Here is a 27,960-nt window from a genome sequence, read left to right as displayed (position 1 = left end):
GAGTCAATGATCACTACAGAAAAACAACTGTAAAGTCATTATTTTTGACAATTTTATGTGTAGCTATATTTTTATCCCATATTTTGTACCACCCAGCTTAGCCCATCAAGAAGTTTTGATGGTGAAATATCTGTAATTCATTGTGGTTTCCTCCTTTTACTTTACTTACTAATTTCACTGAGTGAAACTAAGATTTCTGGAGAAATTACAAAAGATTTGGAAATATTACTGCAAAAAATTACTTTCAAAAGGTTTTCCACCCATGCAAAGCAGCCTTTTACTAGGTAAATAATTATTTAAGCAACCAAATAGTTCTTTGAGCTGTCATGGTTCTACATAAAGTTCAATATAAGAGTTTGGGCACTGTTTTATTAAAATATAGTAAACACTGCTTCTGTAATTAATCAAACATTACATAATTTCCATCAAATTCTATTATACAATACAATTATTCTGCCATTCTTCCATTTGGTCAGTGCACACTTACTGCAAAGACTAAGATTTTGCTATGGCAAGGTTTCAGGCGAATCAGGCCTGAGGCACGTCACCAGCTGTACTTTGAAACAGACTGTAAATGTCAAGTTTTATACATTCTCTGGCTCTTCCAACTTTGACAGCTGATAGCTGTTTACAGATGTTCACAGCTGTTTACAGGCAGCTGTCTACAGATCTGAAGAAAATTGTAACTGATGCCCACAGGGCAAGGGTTACGGTTGCTTGCGGTTGCTGTGTCTACAGTGCAGAATGATATTAGGAAATGGCAGTTCAGGGAGCACTGTGGGGGGTCAATACAAGATTGGAAAGACCAAGAAACTCTCAGAGAAAGCTGTTCATATGCTGGTAAGAAAGGCAAACCAAAACCCTCTCCATGACTGGCAAGAACCGACATGAAAGTTTTAGCGGAGTCAAGAATGCGGTGCACTGTTCCACTGTATCGCCTGGTTGCACAAACAATCTTCATAGAACAAAATCTTACCTCCGACATATAGATCCATGACAACTTACAGCACAATAGAACTATTCAGAGTTGACTCTAAGCTGAAGTCATCCATTACTGAAATTAATGGGATTTTTAAAACATTGTCTCTGTCGCGCCCTGTGATAAACACACATGCTCTAAGCAAGATGCATTTTTGGCCTGAGGGTCACTGGATCCACTGAATTAGTTGAATATTGCTTCACGTGACCCAACAATGCTGCATGCTAAACTGGCATCATAAGAGCACAACAAAACATCAACAAAATAGAACCACCAAAGACAAGAAAGCTTTGCCGAATGAGGTTGGGCATGTGTCTTTGGCAGTGGAAGCAGCTTTCCTGTACATGAATAAACCAAAATTAAGCAAGATATTACAGTAGACATATCGTTAACATGTACGTTTTAAATTAAATGCCATCCAAAAGTCAAATGTTGTTTTAAAAAAAAACAACAACATGCAAATATATGCAGATTTATGCAGACAATCTCATTTGCTTGTCTAAATATTGCTCACAAAAATACATTACAAATCCACAAATCTCAGAATTTAAAAGTCACTTATCTTAAAATGTTAAAATTAATACATAAAATAAAATAAAAATAAAATAATAATAATAATAATAATAGACAAAAAACAATGGAAGCACACAAGAGAAGACACTAGTAATTGTGTGAAGACTGCAAAATATATTTAACATTGAATTACATGTGATTGTCAGAAGACCATATATATATATATATATATATATATATATATATATATATATATATATATATATATATATATATATATATATAGCTAAAATAATGTGCATCTCAAACACATTGTCAGGATATGTAAATTAGCCCAACATTTATGTACACCCTTACATTGTATTTACATTTTGATTTTACACAATCCCACAAAGTGAGACTACGGTTAAAGCAACACAAGCTTTGGACACGGGAAAAAAAAGTGGACAACATCAGCAGCTTTGGTCTGCGAGAGATGGATGAACGTCATTCTAAGCTGAAGGTGTAAGTGGATGTAAAGTGTCCCAGATAGCAAATTAGCTTTGCAGGGTGTCTGTATCTTCCTACTTTTCAGACCTGAAAGGAGACCGTTCAACATGTGGCTTCTGAGATGCGGATTTATAGCTAAGAAGAGCCAGTCCTAGTGACAGACTCTCAAATGACTAATAAATGATCACAATTCACACAGAGCCTCTTTGTAGACACTGCTGCTAGGTTGAACAGGCTTTACAGAATACTGGCCAATTAAGGTTGGAGTTTATAGGGATGTGGTAAAGCAGTGTATTGTTCTCTATCCATGTTAGCTTGTTGCTAATGCGATAGCTTGGGGCTACTATATTACCTTGTGGTTAGTTTGCAAACTTGGGGGCAAAGATATTAGCATGTGGCTAGCATGTTAGCTTGGGCCTACCCCATTAGCTTGTGACTAGAGCTGTAGATCAGGACACTATAGAGCACAGCCATCGTTTAAGTGTTTTACTTTTTACAGTATGTTTTTTTTTTTTTTTTTTTTTTTTTTTTTACAGAATTCTCTAATAAACTGAAAATAAAAAAGCTAACACAAGGCACATTTTTAGCCACTTCTTGCTGTATTGATAAACAGAACTGCGTTATATCGCATGGAATTCTGAATTCTGTGAAATGTTACACACCAAGGTGTGCAGATTTGCAACAAAATGTTGAGGTTTCCAGTTTAAAACACTACGCTAATGAGCTGAACAAATGTTTTTGCTATTACTGTTGGTGGTATTGAAATTCATTTTTGTTGAAAGTTCTATAAAAGAGACTGAACAGGATTTTTCCTCCTAACGTTCTCTAAAGGCCTGTGTAACATTTAGCAACAGTAGCTACAAAGCTATGCATTTGAGGCTGGGGCACAGATATATATATATATATATAGATATATATAGATATATATATATATATATATATATATATATATATATATATATATATATATATAATTCAATCTGATATATTGTGTGTTTTTTTCCTTCATATTTTTAATCCCAAATTGACCTAGCTTTTCTCTTTTAAATCATGAATGGTGGTGCTACATTAAATACCATGCTATCTCATATTCTTTCATACAATTTCTAATGAAAGCATTTTAGAAGCATTTTCACAGACTTTGACAGCACTGTATGATTGTAAAAGGCCACACAGTTAAGAGAGATCGGGTGTATGATTTTTAAGTCTTGTATTCTACCTTATATAGACAAAAGTTATTGTACATTGCTTATTCACGGTTTCCTTTCGGGTAATTAAGGGTATAAAAAATTAAACCTTTTTTTTTATTTGACTGCATTCAGCAACAAGAGCATTAGTGAAGTCAGGATGTTGGATGTTGTGGGGGCACAATCTTTTCAGAGAACACAGTTCCACTGCTTCACAGCTCAGTGCTGGGGAGCTTTATACCCCTCTAGTCCACACCTGGCATTGTTCATGCGCCAGAGAGTCTACTGGCAATACTTCTCTACAGGGACTAGACAAGCTGTGTGTGTTTCAGCAATGGGTGCGTCTTAAAGCAGCTGGATGCATTAATTTGAAGAGGTGTCCACAAACATTTGGACATATTGTGTAGGTAACGTTAGGATGCTGTTACAGTTTCCACTCTGTCTAGTTTAGATTAGCTACAACAGAATACTCGTGAACTGGAAACTCAGCGGGATGTAACAGCTGCAGTACAGTTTCTCATTAGGTTGAATGGAGTTTCCTGTTAATATTCAGTAAAGCATGTCCAATCAAGCAACAGTTAAGAAAGAACGCTTGTGTCCGCAGAGCTTAGACAGGTCACCCTTAAAACACTGGATAGTGCCTGCTTTTTTTTTGTGTTTTTTTTGGAATGACAATGTTTATTCGATCACCTTTACAAACACACACACACAGGCTTATGTGCGCACGCACACACACTCTGTGAAATCACAGTACACGGTGGCAAAAACATGAGAGCCTGAGTCTGTGCAATACTGATTATATGATTATTATGTGGGCTTTCTTTTTTTTTATTTATATAAGTGTGTGCACACGTTTGTAGATACATCACCTGAAACACTCTTCAGCAAGACACACTGAGTTTGGACGTTTCTGAACACTCACACTCAAACATGCACACATACACACTCTCCCTCTATCTCTCTCTTTCTCTCTCTCGCTCAGAAGACAGAGCAGAAGATAGGTCATTTGTGCTCTTCAACCCTGAAGTGGATTTAGACTGAATAAAAAGTTCATGTTTCTAGACAGACCAAGCTGATATAACGAGCTAATGAGATGTTAAAACCCCCCCATTGTTATTTTGTAGTCGGCATCATGCCCATATTGGAAATTCTGGGTCTAATCTGGAATTCTGAACGATTTTGAAATATAATGCCATCACGCCCTGTGGTAAATAACCGCTGCATTCTCTGTATTGCAAGGTTGGAAATATGAACACTATTTGAGCTAATAAGTGCTAAAACTGCAGTGCACTGAACTGACATCATAAGACTGGCAACCTCAACAAAATCAGGTCAAATAAGGTTAGGTGAGTGTCTTTGGCAGTAGTACAGTACATTGTAAGTAGGTGGTGTTGTCTAGTAGCAGACTTTCTTGAGCACAGAATCAAATGTCAACATGCAGTCAGCCTGCTTATAGCGTGGAGGTAGCATTTTACACATTCCGACTTGTTAATGACATCATAATTCAAAAAAAGTGAGTAAAATGTAGCTATGTGTATGCAGGGATACGCGTAACAGGTTTGGAGCGCTTTTGTTTACCACAGGGTGTAAGCGCAGAAATTTTCAAAATTCTTATTTTCTCCCGTTTAGAAATGAGCTTAGACCAGGAGTTCCAAACATGGGCAGAAACACCAACTAAAGAGTAACGCATGACTTCAGTGGTCTATTAATTCTGCATTGCCTACTGGGCTGCACAATCCATTGTTTCCTAATTGTAATAAATGACGCTGGCTATATTGCAGAAGGCTGTGATATGCTAATGAGCCCTCCGCAATGCTTTTACCGTCATATCTGTAATCATGCCACATTGCTCTTTAACCAACATAGGTTTAAAGGAGAATACCTCTGAGTTTTGAAAATATCTAAATAATGAAATGGTTAAGATGTAAACAAAGTCATTCAGAGTGGTCTGGTGTAAAATGCAGAGAATCCAGAGAAACATAACAGGTCAGAATTGCTTGGAGTGTGGTAATAGGAACTAGACATCTGAAAAGTTCAATGCTTGGTTATGAATGGTTTTGTGGGGTTGTCCTCCAAGTGTGTCAGCTGCCTGGCAATGGCAGTTCAAAAAGAGGCAGTGGCAGGATTTGCATGTATCGGAGGAGACGTGTTAAGTCCTTACCCTCCTAGTATTGGAGGCATTACTAGTGATAGGGGAAGCCATGTATGGGTAGGTTAATTGGCAGTACACAATTGTGCAAAACTTTTGTGAAAATGTTGATAATGTTCCTCTTTTTAATAATTTGATTTAAAAAATATTATTAAACAAAAAAAATGAGTTGAATTATTATGAATATCTCTTAATATACTATAGTCCTCAAAGAAAATGCATTTTTCATATTTATTACTATTTTGCCAATATTAACATTACTTAACATTAACATTACATTACTGCTTAATACTGCTTAGATAGTAAAACTAAAATAATAGTGTGACCCTCAACATGAATGACTTGAAATGAGTAACATTAAGAATTTTTTCCAATGTTCTGTGAAAGCCTGTCTAACCTAGTGGCAGCATATTAGAGAGTAGGCATTCGTTGGTGGAATATAGTTCAGAAAAGGTCAAATTAATTATTTTGACACATTTATAATCCAAAATTGGCCAAATCTCCATTATTTTGTGATCACTGATTGCTTTGCCATATTTGCTATACATAGAGATTACGATCCTAGGGTTTCTATCAACACCACTTAAATGAAATCAGAGCTAGTATGTTAGTCATTTCATACCAAACCACTCTGATGGACATTGTTTACATCTCCAATATTAAATTCTGCAGAGAATTTGAGTTTCCTTTATTGTACTACATACTGCAATCACATTATGCAGTAACACATCTGCAATACCATTTGTCCATATTGTGCAGCCCTATTTGCCAGCTGCTGCTATTTCCAATATATAAACTTTAAATCCAGTCCATGATGGACTGTTTCTTTCCAAGACCGCTGATTTGATATAGCTGGAAAGCTGAATCAGGTGCGTTCTGCAGGTCAACACCAAGACTGGATTGGAGAAACACTGAGCTTATATGTAGAATTAAAAAGGTGCCATAACTAAGAGCACTCGAATTAAAACACTGTAATTTGCCTCTCACTCAGTTTAAAGCAGCTGTTCAATTCCTGTACAGAAAAAAAAGTCAACCGTAAACACCCGTCACTCAAATTTCATATTTGCCAGTCTAATTAAACACAGAATACGGACCCCCGTAGCAGCTGATTGATGGTGGAATACTGACATCTAGTGGTATCGCAGAGCTGTAAGTGTTTTAAACACCATTTGAACTGATTCAAATTTACCCCAGCATGGACCGAAATCTTGCGGCAGCATTTCTAAATGGCAGTGAGAAAAAAAACAAAAGTGGTCAAGTGTGGTTACAACTTCTCCACAGGCCTTGAATTTTGTCTCAGGTTGTACACCTCACCAGTCACCACATTGACTTGAGGATCAAGGCACATGTACATTACATTAGTTTTAGCCATCAAAGCTCAAGAAAACTCAATATCTCAATACCAGCTTATGCTTTTAACTCTAAAACTGTCTGCACAGAGAAAGGTAGGTCAGCTGTGAAGCACCATGCCGGCTAAAATGTGTTCAAATGGAATTCAATAAGGTCAATACATGAAGAGTGATACCTATTCACACAGAAGGCAGCTATGAGCCAAGTTTCCAAACGGGTGTCTAAAAGCGGTTGAGTGCTAGTCAGACCAAAACGTGCTGCCGAACACGAAGAGAGAGCTGCACAGAACTCCGGAGAGATGCCCGTTAATTTTTTATGTTTTCATCAGTGCTTCTGTAAAAGAATTGCCTTTATATTGGTTTTATATCGACTGTTTGCTTAACGTCGGTGGGCTTAACTAAGGCCACAGCCACATTGGCTGAACTGAAATCTCACACAAGTCATTTCATGCTATTCCGAATCCCATGGGGGGGTCTCCCAGCGATGGAGAACAATTGAATTCAATCTCATCACAAAAAATAAGGGAAAAAAAACAAACAAACAAAAAAAGAAAACCCTGCCATCCAAATATAATAACAGTGGTCATTTTAGAAGCACATTCAATTTCATGGCAGGCTTACTTATTATTGATTGAAGAAAACCAATTCCACCATCGCGTATACAATCATCACGTCAATCTGAAGAAGTGGCACAGAGGCACAGAAGTGACTTGAGTGCTCTAGGGGCCTACTAGTGCTCACCATGATAACCTCCCAATTGAGACGAGCGCACAGGAAAAGAAAAACAATGCTTTAATGCTGCCCCTGGGTTTTGGAAGGAACCTCGTACTTGAAGACCACGCTAAAGATCTTGCCTCCGAGCCGTTCGGCCAGCCATGAGTTCTTGATGACAGCCAGTTTGAGGCTTTCGCAGCTCAGCATAGCATAGTAGTTGGTGTGGATGGCACGGCCCATGCCCTCTATGATCACCAAATCTGTGCCACGCTCACGGACCACCGTGGCCAGCACTTTGTCCAGTCGACTGGAGGTTAAAACAAAGAGGATAGGGCAGAGAAAAAGACACTGATTTAGTGACGGGAAGAAGAATAATTTAGTGACAACAAAACCAAGTGGCCTGGAGCTCTTAAAACAACCAATTCTTCCAAAACGGTCATGCAATTTGGCAAACAGTCCAATACTCTTTTACTATGTTTAATAATTAATTTAAATAAGCTAACATCAAGTTTACATTTGAATTGATTTGCACAAATACATTTTAAGCATTTTTTGAATGTTCAACTTTCAAACCAAACCCTGTTCCCCTAAAACCTTCATTATATACTAGTAACTAGTAAAAATTTGAATATTGAAAAAAGCTTCACTTTTGTTCATAATTTCATTCAAAAAGGTAAACTGTGACAAATCCAGTCTCTCAGACAATTAAAAAAATATTTAAAATATTTTTTTCAATTGAAAAACAATACTCAGTTGGGGCTCCTTTACCACTGGATCACTGCAGTGTGGCATGGAGGCAATCAGCTTGTGGCACTGCTAAGATGTTGCTTTAATAGAGGTTATCAGCTTATCTGCTATTGCTGGTTCGGGTTTTTCTCATCCTAGTACCCCATAAATTCTCTTTGGGGTTCAAACCCAGAGAGCTGGCTGGCTAATCAAATCATGTAATCAGTCAAATCATAGCCAGCAAACCATTTAGTCATATCTTTGGTGCTGTGGGCAGGGGCTAAATTCTGCTGGAAAAGGAAACTGGCATCTCCACAAAGCTTGTCAGCAGATAGAGGCATAAAGTCCCGGTACACGGCAGTGTTGGACTAAAAAAACACAGTGGAACACCACCGGCACTCCAAATCATCACAGACTGCAGAAACTTTATACTGCACACCTTGGATTCAGTGCCTCTCCACTCCTTCAGACTCCAGGGCCTTGATTTCCAAATGAAAATCAAGGTTTGATTTAAAAAGAGGACTTGCATTATGCAACAGTTCTTCTTCTTCTTAGCCCAGGTTAGACCTTCTGACCTTCTCTGGTTCAGGAGTGGCTTGAAATCAGGAATGCAGCACTGGTGGCTCTTGATGTGCTGACACCAGCCTCACTCAGTCAACTTCCTGAATCAATTTCTTTTGACAATCCTCTCGAGGCTGTGGTCATCCCTGTTGCTCATGCACCCTTTCCTAACACATTCCTTCCTTCCAGACAACTTCCCATTAATAAGCTTTGATCCAGCACTTTGCAAAAAGCCAGCCTTTTTTAGCAATGACCTTCTGTGGAGGGTGATGATGACTGTCAAGTCAGCAGGCTTTCCCATGATTGTGGTGCTGAACTGGACTGAGAGATACAATGTATTTATACAGTTTGAATATAAATGTACTCAAAATTAAGGATTCTAATAATTTAAGACACTGGATTTTAGATTTTCACAACATACCACAATACCTGTAATGAGTCTAAGATATATTTATATTTTTGTAAATTAAATTATGAACATAAAATTTTTTTGTTCATTTTTGGAGACACACTTGTACATGATAAGTCAAGCAAAAAGCTATCCAGTCAAGCAAAAAACAAATCAATGAATAAAAATACTGTTATACAATGTGAAACCACCAGCATAATCAAAAAATAATGTGACAAAAAGTTTTGGTCGGATCATCCAGCACAACACTAAACATGTTTTCTAAAACTAAACCTTCAACATCCTTGTGTAGAGGGTGTGGTGGCATGCCCCCAGTGCCACCCTACACCGCCCTAATGCCGCTTACCTGTGGCCATGCAGGCTAACAAGCCAGGTGAACGTCATTAAAGGGCATGTTCAGTCGCACACGAGAGGAGGAACGTGGAGAGCATGCGACATCTGAGCTGCCAGAGACTGAAATAGTCTGTACACGTGTGTAAGGGACTGCTATAGCTTGACTAGGGCGGTTATGTTCTTTTGTTAAGTTTTCATTTGGGTGTGGTGAAGGGTACAAAATAAAGGCATGTGGGTCACTTGAGCCTTGGGTTTTGAGTCCCGCTGCCTATCAGATCACGGTGGTCACGCCCCTTTCCCCAGGGGTTGTGTCACAAGGAATTGGTGTCATCCACCATACTATCTAACCACGTCTATTAATCCTACCACTGATAAATACATTGGTCTTGCTACAAAATAAAATGCCATGCTGTGGACTAAAAAATAAATGTATCACTACTGAACGTGGTTTTGTGATCTGATCGAAATCCAAATCCAAAATTATTCCTGAGCGTGTTTGTACTTATATGTTCATGCAGTCAAGTAAAGTCATACACTGTCTATTTATGCCATACAATTCTTCATAGAAACTGACAAAAGTACAGACAAAAATCTGGTTTTATGATGGCTGTGTGATGCATTTGTGTAATTTTTTTAAGGTAACAGTAAGCCATAAAATATCAGAAACCACATGATGTCTATTTGAGATCAACAGCAGTTTAACACCGGTTTAAAGATGAACATTGAAAAATATGTTTCTATTATATGCAAGCTACACAAGCCTCATTGCTGTGTAAAAAAGAAAGTTGTGTAACTAAATTGTGTAAAATAGCTTTTCTGCAAAACTAGCCTTAAGCAGGTAAAGTCCCAACAAGAAACAAGTCTTACCTCAAGTCCAAACAAGGAGAACTGGATCCACTCTGAACTAATATTAACCTCTCCTCCTTTACTCCAGCCCTACGATGAACGGCAAAACAGAAAAGACAAAATCAATAATATCATAACATCCACTGAAAATAAATCCATTACTGTCTTGGGTCATATGCACACTTACTGGATGACAGAATCCATAGCAGCTATCCTCTCAGTGACTATCTGCAGCTCACTGTTAGTCACATCGTTCAGAGCAGGGCCAGAGTTGCTAGCAAGAACCACCTGAAAGACAAAGTGTCCACATGCATAACCACACAAAATATCCCCTAGATTAGTCATGAGCTCTGGGACATAATAAAAGGTTGCAGTGAGAGAGACTTTACCGTAAATTATTCTTACCTCTGTGCCTCTGATGAGGAGTTCTCTTACAAAAGGGAAAACTCCCAGAATTATGTCCATTCCACTATTATCTACGAAAAACAACGCACATTTATGAGGAGGACCCTGCAAAAGAAAGTCAGTGGGCATGGTGTTCAATCACTTTTGTTCTGAATGAGGTGGCACAGTGCAAGGAAACAGAAAAAGCACAAAGCAAAAGGTAAAGTAGGAGTCTTACTATATGATATCATGATACCTGAGCCATGATTCAACATTTAAAAGACTTGCTAAGTATTAAAATGTACTGCTAAGTCCTGACTTTTTCTGTTTGATGTAATAAAGTTCAAGATCCAGATTCTGGTATTTTCTGGTACAGTAAAGGAGCAGTTAACCGAAAAATCCAATCAACATTATTTATCACTTGTCTAGATGTAGTTAATCAGACAAGACATCTGACATGTCCTTCCTTAGATTACCACAGAGGATGCTAGACTTAACTTTGCTAACAAACACTTGACTTAAATTCTCATCTTGGTAATTTAGACCTTACTTAACGGTGGATCACAGCGTAAATAGCACTTTCCGACTGAAGCCCTGCAAATTTTCCAGTGTTGCTTTAAAGAAACAGTTCGGCGAATACTAAAATAATATATATCTCTTCCCCCAGATGCAGTAGATCAGTCAAGGCATGAGTGGTAAAAAGTTTGCTTCTTTAGTTTGGAACTTAAGGTGCTAGGCTAATGTTACTAAAAACCACTGGACTTAAACTGTCCCATCTTATCTCTGTAATTAAATACAGCTAAAACAGTAAAGTGATTTAGACCTTATTTAAACATTCAGACTGAAATTTTAACTACATGATACGGTGTTATAAACCACAGATTTTTTTCTAAAACTAAACAAATCAAGATCTAAACACATTTTCAAAGGGGCCAGAGGCATTTTCAAGTATCCGTTTACCGAAACTGGTGGCAGTCTGAGTCCAATGGTTGTTAGTAACATTAGCCTAGCACCTCCAGTTCCAAACTAATGAAGCAAACTTCTGTTACAACACATGCCTTGACTGTTCGACTGCATCTGGGGGGAGAGATATATCATTTTAGTATTCGCCGACATGTTTCTTTAAAGCAACACTGGAAAATTTGCAGAGATCCTCCTACAATTGGAAAGTGCTATGTACACCGTGAGCCACCGCTAAGTGTCACGGAAAGGAAAAGCAGCATGTGGACCGGGGTGGTGGAGTAACACAAATATGCAGTATTTGCAGTGTTTTCCTGGCCATTTCTCCAACACTACATACTGCAGTTAGCAGTGTGCCAAGCCTTCTTCCTTTTACAGTCAGTGGAGCATTACAATCATTTTGAAGCTGCCATCAAGGTCAAATGCAACAAAGTGTTTCTTTAATACTACTGATTATAACTGGATGTCAAGATAGTATTGACATACTTGTTTCTAAATTAAAGTGTGCCTGTGGCATGGGCGTCTAATAACATGAATATTGGATACTGGCATCGGGAAACAATTCCCATAGCAGTGCAACCTGTAGTTATTACACTGTTGTAGCATAACTATTACATGCACACTGGTCTTCCTATCTGATTTCAATTATCAACCTCCCTGTGTGGAGTGATGGTGTTATCCATCATGCTATCAGCTTCTATGTAACAGCTTCTACTAATGCCACCACCGATAAATACCTTGGTCTTGCTGGAAAAATAATGTATGCTGTAGATTAAGAAAAAAGATTTTCACATCTAATAGTCTACTAGCTTTAGAATAAATTAACATATTGATTTTGGCAACCAGGAAATGTGTTTAAAACATTTTCTTTCAACAGTAAGTGTGACTATATAACATTAGAATAAATAATGGGCGTCCTTAAGGAAAACTTTGGGACTACTAAAGCTAGCACACTTACACACATCAAATTACAACATATTATTAATTCTAATGTGTAAATGTGTAAACAAATAAATTGCCCAAATGAACAGCTTTACAAATCATTCTTACAAATAGCCTAAGGCTTCTGTATAATACTGTAGATACTTTTAGATATTTTTACAAACTTTTCACCTTAAATATCGCAACTATCGCACTGTTGCATTACTTTTTTCCTCCCACCCCTAAAGAGCAGGATTGATTAAAAACATTCAGGTTTAAAGTATGCTGGTGTTAAAGCATGTTGACAAGAGTTTCATATGAACCATGGAAAAACACTGTAGATCATACAAACATTCTCACCTTCAGCCTTTCAACCCACTGGTTATAGGCATCCACAAGCCAAGGTCGCTCTAGAGAAGAAGAAACATTTCTGATGAAACATTTACTGACATTCGATTTGTGCACTACCAACATAGTGGTGCAAAATATGAAACTGTTTGCAGGGCCAGTCTCACTTGCTTTTAAATGTTTATTTACTTTGGCCCAGAAGGTGCACTACAGGAACGGACAATGAGGTATGCTGTGCATGAGCATCAGGAAGACAAAAAATAGCCCAAAAATGGAGTAGTGGCAATGACAAACAGCATGTACATTTTTAACAGCTGTTATCATTTAATCCTAAGAAGCTGCGTTTTACCAGTGGTAAACTTTATGTAACTGTATATGGACTATTTCTAATTTACTAAACCATGCAGATATTTTTAATGTCTTCAGATGTTTTTAGAATTTTTTTTCCTCCCAAATTTTAGATTAGCCAACCCACTCGTTAGTAGTTTCCCCATCATGTGACAAGAAGTGACACACGCCCCCCACTACACACATGCAACCAGCCTCCGCCTCTTTTCAAACTGACACTGATGCAATGTCACCAGGGTGTACCCAGGGTACCCAGCTCTGATGCATCGAATAGCAAACGCAAATGTCGGACAAGCAAGATATGAGGAGAGAGAGAGCCATGTACCTTCCCACAATACTCAAATTAAGTTAGTTCATGCTGCCTGACATTAGACTGATTGATCTTGCTCTCCGAGTTTCGTCTTATTGTCTTAATCATGTTTAACATCACTTGATTTATTGTCTCTATAATATCCCCTATATTATTTACAAGGCTAAACCAGGTAGATAGTCCTAATTTCTACATTTTGTAATGATGGCACTGGCAGATATGTACATAAAAATGTTTACAATTCTCATACTGATGCAAGCCTAACATGTACAGTTGCATGCAAGAAACAAAACACATTACACAATTAAGACTATTAAATGAAACCAAAGGTAAAATATTACAATTGCAATATGCTACAAATAAAAACTTCTTTTGTGAGTGACGAAATTAAGACTTCTTACCTTGTAACTGTTGCTTTGCCTGCTCAAACCCAAACTCTGGATCTGATTCAAGAACACTGTAAAACAAGAAAGATTGTTTGGAGACTGTGTGAACTCAAGTTTTCAACACTCTCTTACATTACCATTCAAAAATATGGAAACAAGGTCTCCAACTATCTAAACTGTCTTACAATTTTGGTTGCAGATAGATCAATGAAATTTATTTATTTTGAAAATCAAAAACACATGTAGTTCCACCAGAGGTGCCCAAATCCTTTTGCATTAGACCGCTGCACATGAAGTGTTGTATACAGATTCATACAGCTTATTATTTATCATTCATTACATTTGTGTTCCCAAAAGAACTTCAATTAACCTACATCATCCAGAAATACCATATGGAATAATTTTTTAAAGCCTATACTCTGTGTTCTATGAAGAGATACCGTGAGAATAAGATACAACTTCTCAACCACTTATGTACTGTGTAAGAAATGAGTAACATGTTTGTACACAGTAACATGTTACTCACTCAGACACAGCTTTTGCTCCCCAGTCAAAGACGTTGCCGGCCAGGAGACCTCTAACCAGAGCGAACTGTCTCTGCTCCCAGCTCAGCTCCTCCAGAGACTTCACCACCTTCTGGTAATATTTCAGTGCCAAGTCGTTTTCCCGCTGCTTTATCTATGAACACACAGAAAGAACAAGTCAGGTTAACCGCTATACTGGAGCAGGAAAAGCATATTTATACTACCTTATAACAACATGGTGAAGACAAAAGTACACCTGATAGGGTCACTTTAAAAGGTACTTATAAAAAGCTTAATTTTTCAGTGCTTGTGCACATATATTTGGGTATATGTAGTAGCTACTAACTCACAAACTGTGAACTCAAGATGAAGTAAAATGTTAGCTAGGTAGTGCAAACAGGTACAGATGACAATACACCTACAAGTAAAGTCTAAAAATCTGTGTGGCTGGGGAGAGCAGTTATGAAAAAAGGGTGGAGTGAATCATGGCTCATTAATATTTAAAGGTACTGCCAGACAAACCACCTGTTCCAAACAAGGCTGTTTTGGGTTAGGGGAGCATTGTTGGTGGGGAGTGTTGTTGGTGTTTGATTCTTGGGGTATTTTGACCAAAACAGGTCACAGACATTTTATACTTGTGAAAATCACTGCTAAGCACAACATAGCTATAAAATTCATTTGAACGTAGAAATGAGAGAGCAATTCAAACCTTAGAATAGGGGTCAGGGAAGTTAAATTCATTCAGACAATGTTCTCTTGTGTCCAACAGACTCCGAACAGTGAGGGATCCGTAAGCACTTGAGGAAAGAAAAAAGTTAAGGCAAGAGTTATTAGGACACAAATTTAATATTCAACAAGGGGTGTAAGATGTACGGTACATGTCCTAAAGAATCTCCACCACTGCTGACACAGGAATTCAGTTGTCACAGAATTCCCATTAAAAAGTATTGCACTCTGGAGCAGGCAAGTATTAGCTAGAGGGGTATAAATTTCCCCAGGGTTGGATATCCAGTGCTCGTGCACATATATTGTGGTAACTGGAGTACCTACCAGCTCACAAACTGTGAACTCAAGGTGAAGTTAGACTTTTATCATTTACGAAACATTATCACAGTATTTCTTGTACAGTATGAAAGACTGAAAGTGTTAAACATAGTCCTTTTTTGACCACATCCCTTGTAAACGTAATTATTCACTATTATTATACTATATATAACCCAGAAACCTACATCTTGACATGCACACAGCATATATGTATGATATGTCTCCTCACAAAGGCTGGTGGCGGAGTGTCTGCAGCTTGTGCCGGTACTTGTGCCGGAACTTCTCCGCCCTCTCGGCAGCCTCAGGCTGATCTTTCTGGCTGGCCACTGCTCGCTTCACCACCTGTCAAAACATCAGTGGAGTCACAATAGACTGTTTTTATTGTATTCAATTACTCGCCAGTGTATTAGTACCCCCTACCTCTTAGCTCCACCTAGCTGGTGTACAGCTGTTGATTAACAATATCTAGCCCATCATCAATGGTCAGTTTCTCCTGGCTGGATATTTTTGGGTGGTGGACCACTCTTAACCTAGAGGTGAGACTGATGTGTGTACAAAGTTTCTTCTAGGAACGGTCCAAAACCCAAATAATATCTGGAAGAGAGCGATCCTATGGTCAGAATCTGACTAGTAAGAAACGTGCCAGACCCTATGGCCGAACCCTATTCAGTAGATCAGTTAAGTTCCTGTTACAGTGGAGTTTCTTCTGGTGCTTTTTACATGAGCATTGGTAATATTTATAAAGTCTCTGTTCTGGTGCTCAGCACAGTGCTCCCTGTTTGACACTGTGGTACTTTTTTTTTTTTACATATGACGTTATGAACAGCAAATTACCATCATGGTATTACACAAGTGGAAAAAAGCACTTGGGTAAAAAAGCAGGTTTAATGTTTGACGGAAATTAGCTGAATGCCCCATTAGAAGGGCTGTCCACAAACATTTGGGCATATTATATATTTATCTGAAGGGCTAAGCCAAGATAGACTGTAAAATATTCCATATTACATGAAATATTTACACCCTACAACCTTGGTTAATTATAAAGTTTAGTTTATATCTTGGAGTCCCACAGGGTTCTGTTTTGGGGGCTTTGAAACTGGTGTTAATTATGACTAAGTATTGTAGTTATGAGTACTGGTTTAAATATAGGGTTATAAAATGGTTAATTCATCCCTCTCAAGAAAGTCAAGTTCAACTCAACTGCAGTTTGGATGGTCATAATGTTCAAACCAGATCCTGTGTTATTAAACACACAAGTTTCAAAATGTATTTAAAGCACATATGTATGAAGTGTGCTCTATAAATAAACCTGCCTGACCTGGCCTTATAATACAATGACATACCAGTGAGGTCAGCGTACTAGTCTGTCCCTACAAACCCACAAAGAGGACTCACCCCATCCAGTGCCTCCTCAAAACAGTAGAGCCAGTACTCTCTGGCTAGGGCGTCCTCTGTCAGGTCCACCGTGTCAGGGATATAGGAGGATGGGTCCTGCAGCAGGGGTAGATTAACCAGCTGCCTCTCCAGACGGTCCATCTCCAGCATGTCAAACTGGAGACATGAGAAAAGAGCACAATCCAATGCAGTCTCTTAAACGAGATTACCTTTACGCAATTTTTCTTTAATCTCAAATTCAGACGATCAGCCAAGACATATTTGCCGTCTAAAGTCTGCTTCTTTGATGCACTAGAGCCATGAGGATAAAGTAGCTAATAAGCAATGGCAGCTATAAAGGCCAATTAATAAAAACTGTCAGATCTGCTGCTGCTTTACATGTGTGATCCTAACTGTTACACTAGAAGTGTTTGCTTGTAGTTCCAGCTCCAGTAAAACAAATAAACAAACAAAAACAAAACACACTTCACCAAAGACACCAAGCATGTTTTAGCTGATCAGCCACATTCAGTTAAGTATAAAGTATTTTTGTCAAACTATCACTTTAAGATTTAACTCATAACAGGCATCACAGTGCAGTCTGGGGGATTAGGTTTTATGTAAGGGAGACATTTTGATGGCAAAAAAGGTGGTCAGAATACTAAAAAAACAGCACAACATCTCTAGCGTTAGCATCCAGAAGCTGCAATAAATAAGAGGAGCTGCAACACTGCAGACATGAGCTTCTTTAGCTTAATTAGTGATAACAGAGTAATAGATCATGACTTTCCTTCAAATGCTGCCAAAAAGCTCCCCATCAATATCCCATTTCACACAGCAGCAAATTTTCCAAACATCCAAGACGCGCATGTGAGTGCGCTTCCTCTGATAGTGCACTTTGCCAGTTATTTACTGCCTTGTTTACCCTTTTGCTAGTAATATGCAACACATCCACTACCTAGAACTCTAAACAGCAACCACCTATGCTACTGTCCTATAAATAAAATGAATATGACTACCAGTGGCAAAAAAGACAATCAGAGGGTCAGCACTTTTCAAAAGTAAACAAAAATCCAGAAGAAGAGAAGAGCAGAAAGCTGCAAAACTAAAGCACTCGTTGAGGGGTACTTACGGGAAACTGATGAAAAAGGTTTAGGAAAAGAAAGATGAGATGGATGAACGGAAACAAAGTGAAATAAGAATGTAAGGGAAAAAACAGAAAAGGAATGGAGTAAATAAGTGGAAATGGAAATGATTAAAAAAAAAAACAACAAAAAAAACAGGCTTATAACCATATATGATGAATATTTAAATTCTTCTTATAATTTGTTTCCTTGACTGGTTATTTAAATAAGGTATGTGCATCTTGTAAATAGAGAAACAACCTGTATGGGTTTTACTAAGGGCTGGGCAACATTTTTCATGATACACAATATTTTTCACAATACATGTAATCACAGACTAAATACATCAGTAGCAACAGATTCTTAAAAACAACTATTCAGATACTCTCCTATACTGAATACAGTGATTTTTACTCAACATCTGCTTCACATCCAATTATCCCAGTCTAATTACACTGTTTGTAATGAAACCTGCAGTTGATCAGTGTTTATTAAGCACTAACAATATCCTCAATATGCTTAGAAAAGCATTTTGTGTATCACGATAAAGTTTATCACACTAAAATATTGTCATATTGCCCAGCTTTAGTTTTACTATTATATGTGGAACCACAGAATATAAGTCAAATGGTGCCATGTAAGCTGAGCCCCTTCCTTAAATCTGTGTAGCCTATCCATTTGCATGCATGTCCAAAGAAATTATACATAAACTGAACAATGGCACAAATTGGCTGCCACTTTACATCCGTTTTGTTTTGTTTACGTGTTAATTCTTATATTTCCTTGTCAGTGATTTGAGCCTTTCTATATTGCAGCTATGAGGGTTCCTGGGCTGACAACCTGAGTTACTCTACACTGTGGCCAGAATGTTCCCCAGCCCGCCGTTGGACTGACTATATTTACTGATCAGGACATTCTCTTCATTTTATTTTATTTCCATTCTATTTTTTTCCCTTATGGGCATAAACACTCTTATGGGGCAGTGGTGGCTCAGTGGTTAGAGCTCCAGGCTATTGATGACAGGGTTGTGGGTTCGATACCCGGGCTTGGCAATCTGCCAATCCGCCCTTCACCCTTTCTGCTCCCTGGGCACTGGAGTTGGCTGCCCACCACACTGGGTATGTGTGTGCTCACTGCCCCTAGTTCACTAGTGTATGTGTTTGTGTGTGTGTGTGTGTGTGTGTGTGTGTGTGTGTTCACTACCACAGATGGGTAAAATGCAGAGAACACATTTCGCTGTACATAGTACAGTGACAAATACATGCACCTTTTTTTTCCCTTCTCCTCTGTCCAGCTTTAGCTCTCCACTGTGTTGGTTGTGTAGTAACTACATATTACTATGGCCATGAACGCACTTGTAACAAACTTGTACAATAATTTTATTCACTTTTTAGTGTATAAGTGTGGAATTGAAGACATAGCCTTTAGTTATAAGGGGCACATGAAGGGAATCTGTCAAAAATCTATATATAAAATATTTATGCCTTAAATACCTTTTTCCCTGTTTCCAAATACAAAATATCATGATATTTCTGGTCCTGACAAACTGTTTGGTGTGGCCAACGGGGTTGGAAACAGGGGTCGGAGTCCAGCACAGTTTGCTGATGATTAAACATAGCAATAAACAGGCAAATTGAATTAGGTGTGCTTGAGCAGGAAAAGTGTGAATCTGTGCAGGAATCAGGGTCTGCAATTTTCGTGTCTGTTGGCTACATTAGTTTAACTCACTGTGCCGCTGCGAGCTCGCTGCATCGGGTTTAGGTCCGGGGACACGCTCATTAGGCCTGAACTGCCAGCGTAGTTCTCCCCCCAGCTGTACTGGTTAGGATCTGAACACAAACAACAAAACAAAAGTATCCACGGTATCAAGTCACAAATCTACAGCCTTTCCCACTGAGTTTTGTTTGAAGCAATGAAACGTATGAGGAGTCTTTACCTCCTCGTAAATTCAGATTTTCATCATTACTTTTCAGGCAACTATGAAAAATACTTACAGAAGGTTTTTTCAGGTCATGTGTAAAGCCCTGAAAAATATGCTTTGTCCAACAGTATATCTGTACATGGCTGAGAGGACAAAAGCTCTTCTTGATCTTGATCTATTGGTAAACACACATGATCTGGCCCATATGCTGATAGGTGCTGACACCAGAACAAGACAAAACATTGTGTGCTTTAACATTTTACCAATTTAAAAATGGCATGTCCCTAAACATTGAAAGTGTACCCATCTCCATGTGTCAGAGAACAACTTACTGTCTTCCTCTGCCCCCTTCAGAAAGGCCCCAATAGCACCTAAATAGCCTTCGTGTCTTAAAAACAAAGCCTGCACCTCCCCCTGCAAAGCAAAACACAAAAAGAACCTCACAGCGTTTTACATGACATACAATAAAGTATTTGGAAAAACAGGATGTGACTGAAGTGTTGACCTTTAGTTTTAATTTAGTAGGTACAAAACTTACATTAACAGTTCAGGACTTACAGACATTGTTACACATTTACATTTTCTCCATGTTCACAGGGTCAAAAGTAATTGGACAAACTAAAAACTATAAAATATAAAGAGATTTTTTTTTTAATAATTCTAATCCTTTGCAAACAATGGTCGACAGTCATGGATAACATGACTATCCATGTGTACTAAGAAGCACTATTTTTCTACTATTTTTCACTAGTTTTCTAGCAGTCTATGTGACCTTTCTATTCTTGGGTGTTTACATTTTGAAGTTAGAACACATCATAAAAACCACTGTCTTTTTTTTTTATATATTTAAACATTTGGACAATATTGGGAAATGGAGGCAATATAACTAAACACACAAAACTTTAAAGGTCACTTGCTAAAAAAACAAAAAAAGTTAGTTAGGTCACCCCCAAATCTATTACTACTTCAAATTGGAATCAAATGCACCACATTAGCTGCAGATGATTAGAACAAATTTGAGGGGGTTTTATCTGTCTAATTTAAATCTCAGCCATTTAGTTTGCTCGACTGGTAAAGTGAGTGGTATCACCATGGCAAAATCCTAAGAACTTTCCAATGCATAGGCAAAGATCAAAATAGTGCAATAAAAAAATAAGTGCAACAACTGCCAACATGGTCTTGAGATCTACAAATAGATTTGCCGCAGCTGGAGTCAAAGTACAGCATCTACCATCAGAAAGAGACCATGCACGTTAGATTTTCATGGGAGGTGTGCTAGGAGGAAACCCTTGCTGTAAAAAACAAAAACAAAACAATGACAACAACATCAGAGCAAGACATTCCAGAGAACATCTAGACCAAAACCTTTTTGTTTCCATGAACGGAACCAAATGCAAATTCTGAAATACTTGGAATTAAGCCCAGTCAATAAAGTTGAATCTATCTATCTTTTATCTCCTTAATGTGCCATGAACTAACAAACAAGCCACACCTGGCAGTGAAACTGATCAGCGAATTGTCTGATTCCTTTTGAGCATGTGATACTGGAAGTACTAGGTAAAAAAAATGGCTGTAGTTTACAGCAATAAAAATGTTATTTAAGTGAAACTATAAAATAAAAAGCACAAAAACAACCTGGAACCAGAAGCACAAAAGCAAAATGTTTTTTTTTATCACACTTTGTGGGATTTTGTTCTAAAAGAAAATCACTAAACCTTTAAAGTCTTTATTTCATAATGTAAATAAATACATTAAACAAACAAAATCTGAATCTATCTGTTAGATAATTCAAACGAAACTTAGTAAAAAGTTGATTAATTGAGTAGAAGTAAATGTAATATCATATAACAGTATTGAGGAAAGTATGTGTTCACTAAAACTGTACTAGAGCACAGTGAAAATGCAAAGCTCAGGTTACCTTGGTAAAGAAGTTGATGCTGTAGGTGATAGTGTGCATTGTGACTGGGTGTCCACGGATGAAAAACCCTCCAAAATACACTCTGTTCAGGTTATGCAGTCTGGCGTACAGGCAGGCCAGCTGCCCAATATCATTGCTGATCATGTGCAGCAGACTCTTGGCCATGTCTTCTTTGGAGAACTCTAATCAGATATTGGATCATGACCACAGACAGAAATCAGTGAACGTCTTTACAGAGAAATCAAAAGTCTCCAGGCAGACATCAAATGTCCAAAAATTCCCCCTGAACATAGCTGAATGTTGACATACCATGTCGGAAATCACCTAAGTAAGAGTCTATGTGAGACTACTTAACATCTGGAGCTGGCTCAAAGCTAGTTGGCAGGATATAAATGTTGCATTACTTTTTAGCTTTATTAGCCCTGTAGCTCTAGTGCAAACTTCAGAAATTGCACTGTGTAACGCATTTAGAATTAGGGGGGGGGGGCATTGTTTTACCAGTTGCAGTTGGACAGTAAACTTCTCTCTTCTAAAAAATAAAAAAAAATAAAAAAATATATAAATAATATATTATATATATATATATATATATACATATACAGTCATGCCCGAAAGTATTCATACCCCTGTCAAAGTTTGACTTAAATTTACTTTTATTTAACCAGAAATTATATTTTTGCCTGGAAATGACACAGGCATCTCCCAGGAGATAACACGATGATGTACAAGAGGCATCATTGTGGGAAAAAATATTTCTCAGCTTTTATACACATTTGAACAAAAAGTGGCATGTCCAAAATTATTCATACCCTTCTCAATAATTAATAGAAAAGCCTTTGTTGGCTATTACAGCAATCAAACGCTTCCTGTAATTGCTGACCAGCTTTTTACATGTCTCCACTGGTATTTTTGCCCATTCATCTTTAGTGATGAGCTCCAGGGGTTCGAGGTTCGAGGGTCTCCTTGCCATCACCCTGATCTTTAGCTCCCTCCACAGATTCTCAATTGGATTCAAGTCAGGACTCTGGCTGGGCCACTGCAAAACATTAATGTTTTTGTCTGCTAACCATTTCTTCACCACTTTGGCTGTGTGTTTTGGGTCGTTGTCGTGCTGAAATGTCCACCGGTTCCCAAGGCCAAGTTTCTCTGCAGACAGAGAATCTTGATGTATTGCTCTTTTTTCATGGTGCCATTTACTGCGATCAAGTTCCCTGGTCCATTGGCTGAAAAACACCTCCAAAACATTAGGTTCCCACCACCATGTTTGACAGTGGGGATGGTGTTCTTAGGGTTGAAGGCTTCTCCTTTTTTACGCCAAATGGTGCACACATCATTGTGGCCAAACAATTCAATTTTTGTTTCATCTGACCATAAAACAGAACACCAGAAGTCTTCTTCTTTGTCCAGATGAGCATTTGAAAAGGTCAAGCGGGCTTTTGTGTGCCTTTTCTGGAGAAGTGGTGTCCTCCTTGGCCTGCGTCCGTGGAACCCAGCAGTGTGCAGTGTCCGTTGAACTGTCTGCCTTGAGATGTCGCCACCAGCAGAGTCCAGATTCACCAGGATGGCCTTGGTGGTGATCCTTGGATTTTTCTTCACCTCTCTCACTATTCTCCTGGCCAGCACAGGTGTCACTTTTGGCTTCCGACCACATCTTCTGAGATTTTCCACAGTGCGGAACTTCTTGTATTTTTTAATAATACTTTGCACTGTAGCCACTGGAACTTGAAAACATTTTGATATGGCTTTATAGCCCTTTCCTGACTTGTGAGCGGCCACAATGCACAGCCGCAGGTCCTTAGTGAGCTCCTTTGTCTTAGCCATGACTGTCCACAAACCAACTGCAGAGAGCTGCTGTTTTTCTCCTGTTGAGTTGATTAAAACAGCTGTTCCCAATGAATCAGGGTAATTAGGATGCTTTAAAACAGCTTGGACTATTTGGAATGGTATAGAACTTTGGATTTTCCCATATACTGTGACAGTTTTCAAAGGGTATGAATAATTTTGGACATGCCACTTTTTGTTCAAATGTGTATAAAAGCTGAGAAATACTTTTTCCCACAATGATGCCTCTTGTACATCATCGTGTTATCTCCTGGGAGATGCCTGTGTCGTTTCAAGGCAAAAATATAACTTCTGGTTAAATAAAAGTAAATTTAAGTCAAACTTTGCCAGGGATATGAATACTTTCGGGCATGACTGTATGTTTTCATATTATCCTTTATAAAATCTTTTTATAATCTTTTTTTAATAATCATCTTGTATAATTTCTTTATAAAGAGGCTACTTAAATAAAGATCATTATTATTATTATTATTATAATTTTATACTAAATATCAGTACTGCTAATAGTACTTCTACTACTAAAATCAACAATAAGCACACAATAAGAAATTTACAGAGCATATGCATGTTACTACTTTGTACATTCTTCTTCAGAACCAGACTTGAAACCTTAGGGCACAGTCTGAAAAACAGAACAGAAAGGCTCTACATGCCAGAAGACCTTTCACTCCATTTCTTAACAGGAACAGTAAAGTAAGGCCAGAGCCTCCAAACCAGGTGAAAGTTTATCTGCCTTTGTTTAAGAGAGTAGTGTGAGTCACTGTGTAATTATTAACAAAACTGTGAAAAACTACAATCAAAACAAGTAACTTTGACATGTACAGGTCACCTTTGTCTGTGGTGGCCGATTTCCCAAAGCTGCTTGCTATGAGGTCTCCGGTCAGCCCTAAAGAGCCATAGGCACCCCCATAGATATCCTTCACCAGCATGTCTACATTGGTATGATGCCCCATGGAGGCCAACTGCAAAAGCTCATCAAATCTCTGTTATGGTGGTAAGACATCATAATCAATCTACAGGATAAAACTCGAAGAAGTAAACATGGAAAATCTGGGCTGTGAACACATATGCCTAAACAAGTTACCTTGGTTTTTGTGAGCAAAGCCCCAAGGCCCCAAAACGTACCGCCACCAATCGAACTCCCACCTATGCGCTCAAATTTGTCCTCCGATTCAACCTTCAGATAAAAAATACATCTTGAGAAACTGATTTGTTAATGACATCAAATAAATCGTATAAACATATAAGCAGTGAGCAATGTGTTAATATTTCAGCACTACTGAAATCAATTAGATCAGTTTCTGGTTTTGTCACTGGTACCATCAGTACGTTTAGAGTTCTAAAAAGACCACTTATAGGAAGCCTGTAAACAACAACCACCAGTGTATTGTTTCTGCATGAACAGGGCCAAGTTTCTCAAAAGCATCTTAGCGTTAAGATCATCTTAAGTGGTAGAGAGAGTGTTCGGAGTGCTGCTCACTCCACCATTTAAGAACCATCTTTGTGCTAAGATGCTTTTAGGAAACCCAGCCCTGCACAGTAACAAGCAGCTGATTATATTTCAGTTCATTATGCAATAAAATATTTATTTCTACCAAGTGATGAATTTCCCCTCTCATTTCTTCTTTTACAGTGATGTAGATCATTAAAACTGCAGCATGTTATCGATCCCAACTTGTTTGCAAACCAAAAAATTAAATAAAATCTAGAAAAATAAAATAAAAGTATTGTGATGTTATATTGTGTAACATAATGTCACCAAAACACCTGAATTGATATTTTTCCCCACTGAGGGGTCAAAAATGCTTACCTTGACAATGGAAACCCCCGAGCCAATGTTAACCAGAAGGTAAGGGAAGATGTCTGGGTGAGTGTTCTGAAAACGGAATTCAGAGTCTGCATGCTTGGCGTAGACGAAGGCTTCATGGGGGATGTTCTTCAGCACAAAATTGCAGCCTTTTATCAGACAGGTCATCTCATCCTCTTTGTCCACTCTTTGTGAAACGAGACATTTTAATATTGAAGTTGAACCAGATATACTTTTTAAAACATAATAATCATAACAGCTCATACACAGAGAGGTGTACATGTGTGTGTTGTTTGCACACATTTGCAGGACAAAAAACAAAAGAAAATTATGTGGGGAAAAACAGTGGGGAAAAAAAAGGATCAACCTATTGGACTAATGTCTTGGTCCTTATTTTTGTTTAACTGTAAGGACTCAACCACGTAATGTCTTAAGCTTAGAAATTATATAATACATTACATGTAATACACACGGGGAATTTCATAAATGTACTACATTATGTTGAAGTCACAAACAAAATAAAAACAAAACAGACAAAAACTTTCCCCACTTTCTGACATGATTAAGACAGATGTTCTTGACATTGTGTTACATTTTCATAACAAATGAACAAATAGAATTTCTCCAAAATATATTAAAATAAAACTTTTCCAGCAAAGGTGCTCTTTTTTATAGGTAAAGGTTATTGCATGACAGTATTGACATATATATCATACATGGTATTATATAAAAATAAATGTAATGCATATTTCAAAATTTCATGACGACCACAACAATACAAATAGTCAAAAAATTACTTAAACAGATATGATTACATTACCATCCCCTGAAATTAATAATGCTTTTTGTATCTTTTATAAAGTGGCTTTTTTTTGGAGATGTATGAGGTTTTGATCAGATAGTAATAGGTTCTATATTTAATGTGTAAAAACACATTAAAGCAAGTATAAACGCATTTAAGCAAAAATACATTACTGTGGGTATAAAACAAACTGAAAACAATTACATATCAAAACTTAATATCACCAATATTTTGATATGGTTCAAAATGACAAATAAAAAAAATATTAATTTGCTTTGACTTTCATTTTCAAGTTCTTTCCTCTGTAAAGATACCATTTTAGAGAATAACAAAAAACATTATATAAAAGTTCAACATATAAACAACTGGGTGTGTTTTTAGATTTTACTTACTTGAGTTTCAATTTTTTCTCAATCAGATCTTTGAACTTGTAGGCCCCGCCTCCCGTGGCCTTGATGACTTTGGTTTCTGTGTTAACCAGGTGGTCTTTAATGAAATCCAGACACGTTTCAATATATGTATTTTCAAACTTGATGAAATGAAGTCGAGCAGTAATCTCCTCCTGCACGGATATCTCATACAGCGGCTCTCCATCTGATTCTTGCTAAAAGCACAGAGAATAGCAAATATTACAACTCAATATAATAACATTAATAAAAGAACACAAGTGATATTATCATTATCGCCTTATTATTTCACATAATGAGCACTTCATCACAAAACACCTGGACATCTAATAACTAACTATACTCAGACATGGCATGAGGCATGCAGACAGTGAAACATTAATGCTTCACCTTCAAAACTCTTCACCTACAAGTTGTAGAAAGAAGAAACAACCTAGTAGGATCAACTGGTTTAGATAACAAATATTGAGGCAGAAGTTTTACCTGAATGCCCTTCGCTGTATGATCAAATGATCTAACTTTGGCTACTTTGTGCTGAACAGTGGAGTAATAGGCGAGTTTCGTCAAAGAACCACCTGCAGGAGGAAAATGCTGTCAGTGCAACTTTCACTTCTCAACAGGACATGAGGCTGAACAATGCCAAACATATTTGCAGCCAGCGTTAAGCAATAATTCAATATACTGTGGCTTGGAGTTAGTTTGTAACCAGCCGGTTAGTTAGTTACCTTACTCAGCTTTCTAAGTGAAGTTAAACTACTGATTAGGGAAACAGCTGTCTGTCTGAATTAACTGTCCTCTCTTTGGCTAACAAGTTCAAGCTGAAACTACTAATTTCGCCTCCTCGGTCTACAACAACATCCTCACCAACCTTTCCAAATCACTTGTAGTAGTGCATTGTAACTATGCGTTAACTGTATTAAATGGATGTATGGTTCAGTGTTCAGTGTCTGTATGGGTGAACTGTCAACTTAGCCAGTTAGCACAAAGTATGCTGCGTTTAAGCTACACAAAGTGGCTGTTTCAGAGGAAAAGAAAATATAGCTTAATGTTTATTGATACCTATATCTATTGCGAACCTCTTGGCATTCTCTAAATTGCGGAATATCTCGTCTGGAGGGAGGGTTATGCTCTTGTCCATACTGTGGGAAGCTCTGTTCGTCCCTCCGGGCGTCGCCATCTTCCACGGCTTGTTTTGCAAACGCAGCTGAAGCTCAAACCCCAAAAACTCCCTCCAAACTTTCAATATTAAAGTCTCTTGTGGATTACAATAAAAAGCGCTAAAAAT

At 37.9% G+C, this 27,960-nt stretch overlaps 1 protein-coding gene across 4 annotated transcripts; it reads right to left on the bottom strand.

The window, feature by feature from the left end:
- Positions 1 to 351: 351 nt before the first annotated feature.
- Positions 352 to 27,853, bottom strand: pank4 (pantothenate kinase 4 (inactive)). 4 transcript variants are annotated; one of them, XM_072665477.1, is made up of 20 exons: positions 27,735 to 27,853; positions 27,159 to 27,250; positions 26,661 to 26,872; positions 25,470 to 25,653; positions 24,744 to 24,836; positions 24,489 to 24,642; positions 21,818 to 21,999; positions 20,232 to 20,313; positions 19,707 to 19,807; positions 19,472 to 19,579; positions 16,876 to 17,031; positions 15,710 to 15,822; positions 15,146 to 15,233; positions 14,439 to 14,590; positions 13,928 to 13,983; positions 12,881 to 12,930; positions 10,661 to 10,765; positions 10,443 to 10,543; positions 10,277 to 10,345; positions 352 to 7,687 (listed from the first exon to the last, which is right to left on the bottom strand). In XM_072665477.1, the coding sequence occupies exons 1-20, from the start codon at positions 27,850 to 27,852 to the stop codon at positions 7,459 to 7,461; spliced, it is 2,445 nt and encodes an 814-aa protein (XP_072521578.1). In that variant the 5' UTR covers position 27,853; the 3' UTR covers positions 352 to 7,458. The 4 variants fall into 4 exon arrangements, 3 of the variants coding, with proteins under 3 accessions (XP_072521578.1, XP_072521580.1, XP_072521579.1); XM_072665479.1 differs by having other exon boundaries at positions 27,752 to 27,836; XM_072665478.1 differs by lacking the exon at positions 19,472 to 19,579.
- Positions 27,854 to 27,960: the final 107 nt, after the last annotated feature.

This window comes from Salminus brasiliensis, chromosome 21, assembly GCF_030463535.1.
Source record: "Salminus brasiliensis chromosome 21, fSalBra1.hap2, whole genome shotgun sequence".
NCBI classification, from domain to species: domain Eukaryota; kingdom Metazoa; phylum Chordata; class Actinopteri; order Characiformes; family Bryconidae; genus Salminus; species Salminus brasiliensis.
The sequence above is the reverse complement of the archived record's forward strand: the minus strand, read 5'-3'. Positions and strand labels throughout refer to the sequence as shown.

Excerpts from the sequence above, each read along its gene's own strand:
- pank4 (XM_072665477.1), bottom strand. The coding sequence starts at position 27,852 with ATGGCGACGCCCGGAGGGACGAACAGAGCTTCCCACAGTATGGACAAG. Across the intron at positions 20,314-21,817 it reads GCATCAACTTCTTTACCAAG|GGGGAGGTGCAGGCTTTGTT; the intron begins GTAACCTGAGCT and ends TTTGCTTTGCAG. Across the intron at positions 19,580-19,706 it reads AGCGAGCTCGCAGCGGCACA|CAAACTGTGCTGGACTCCGA; the intron begins GTGAGTTAAACT and ends TTTAATCATCAG.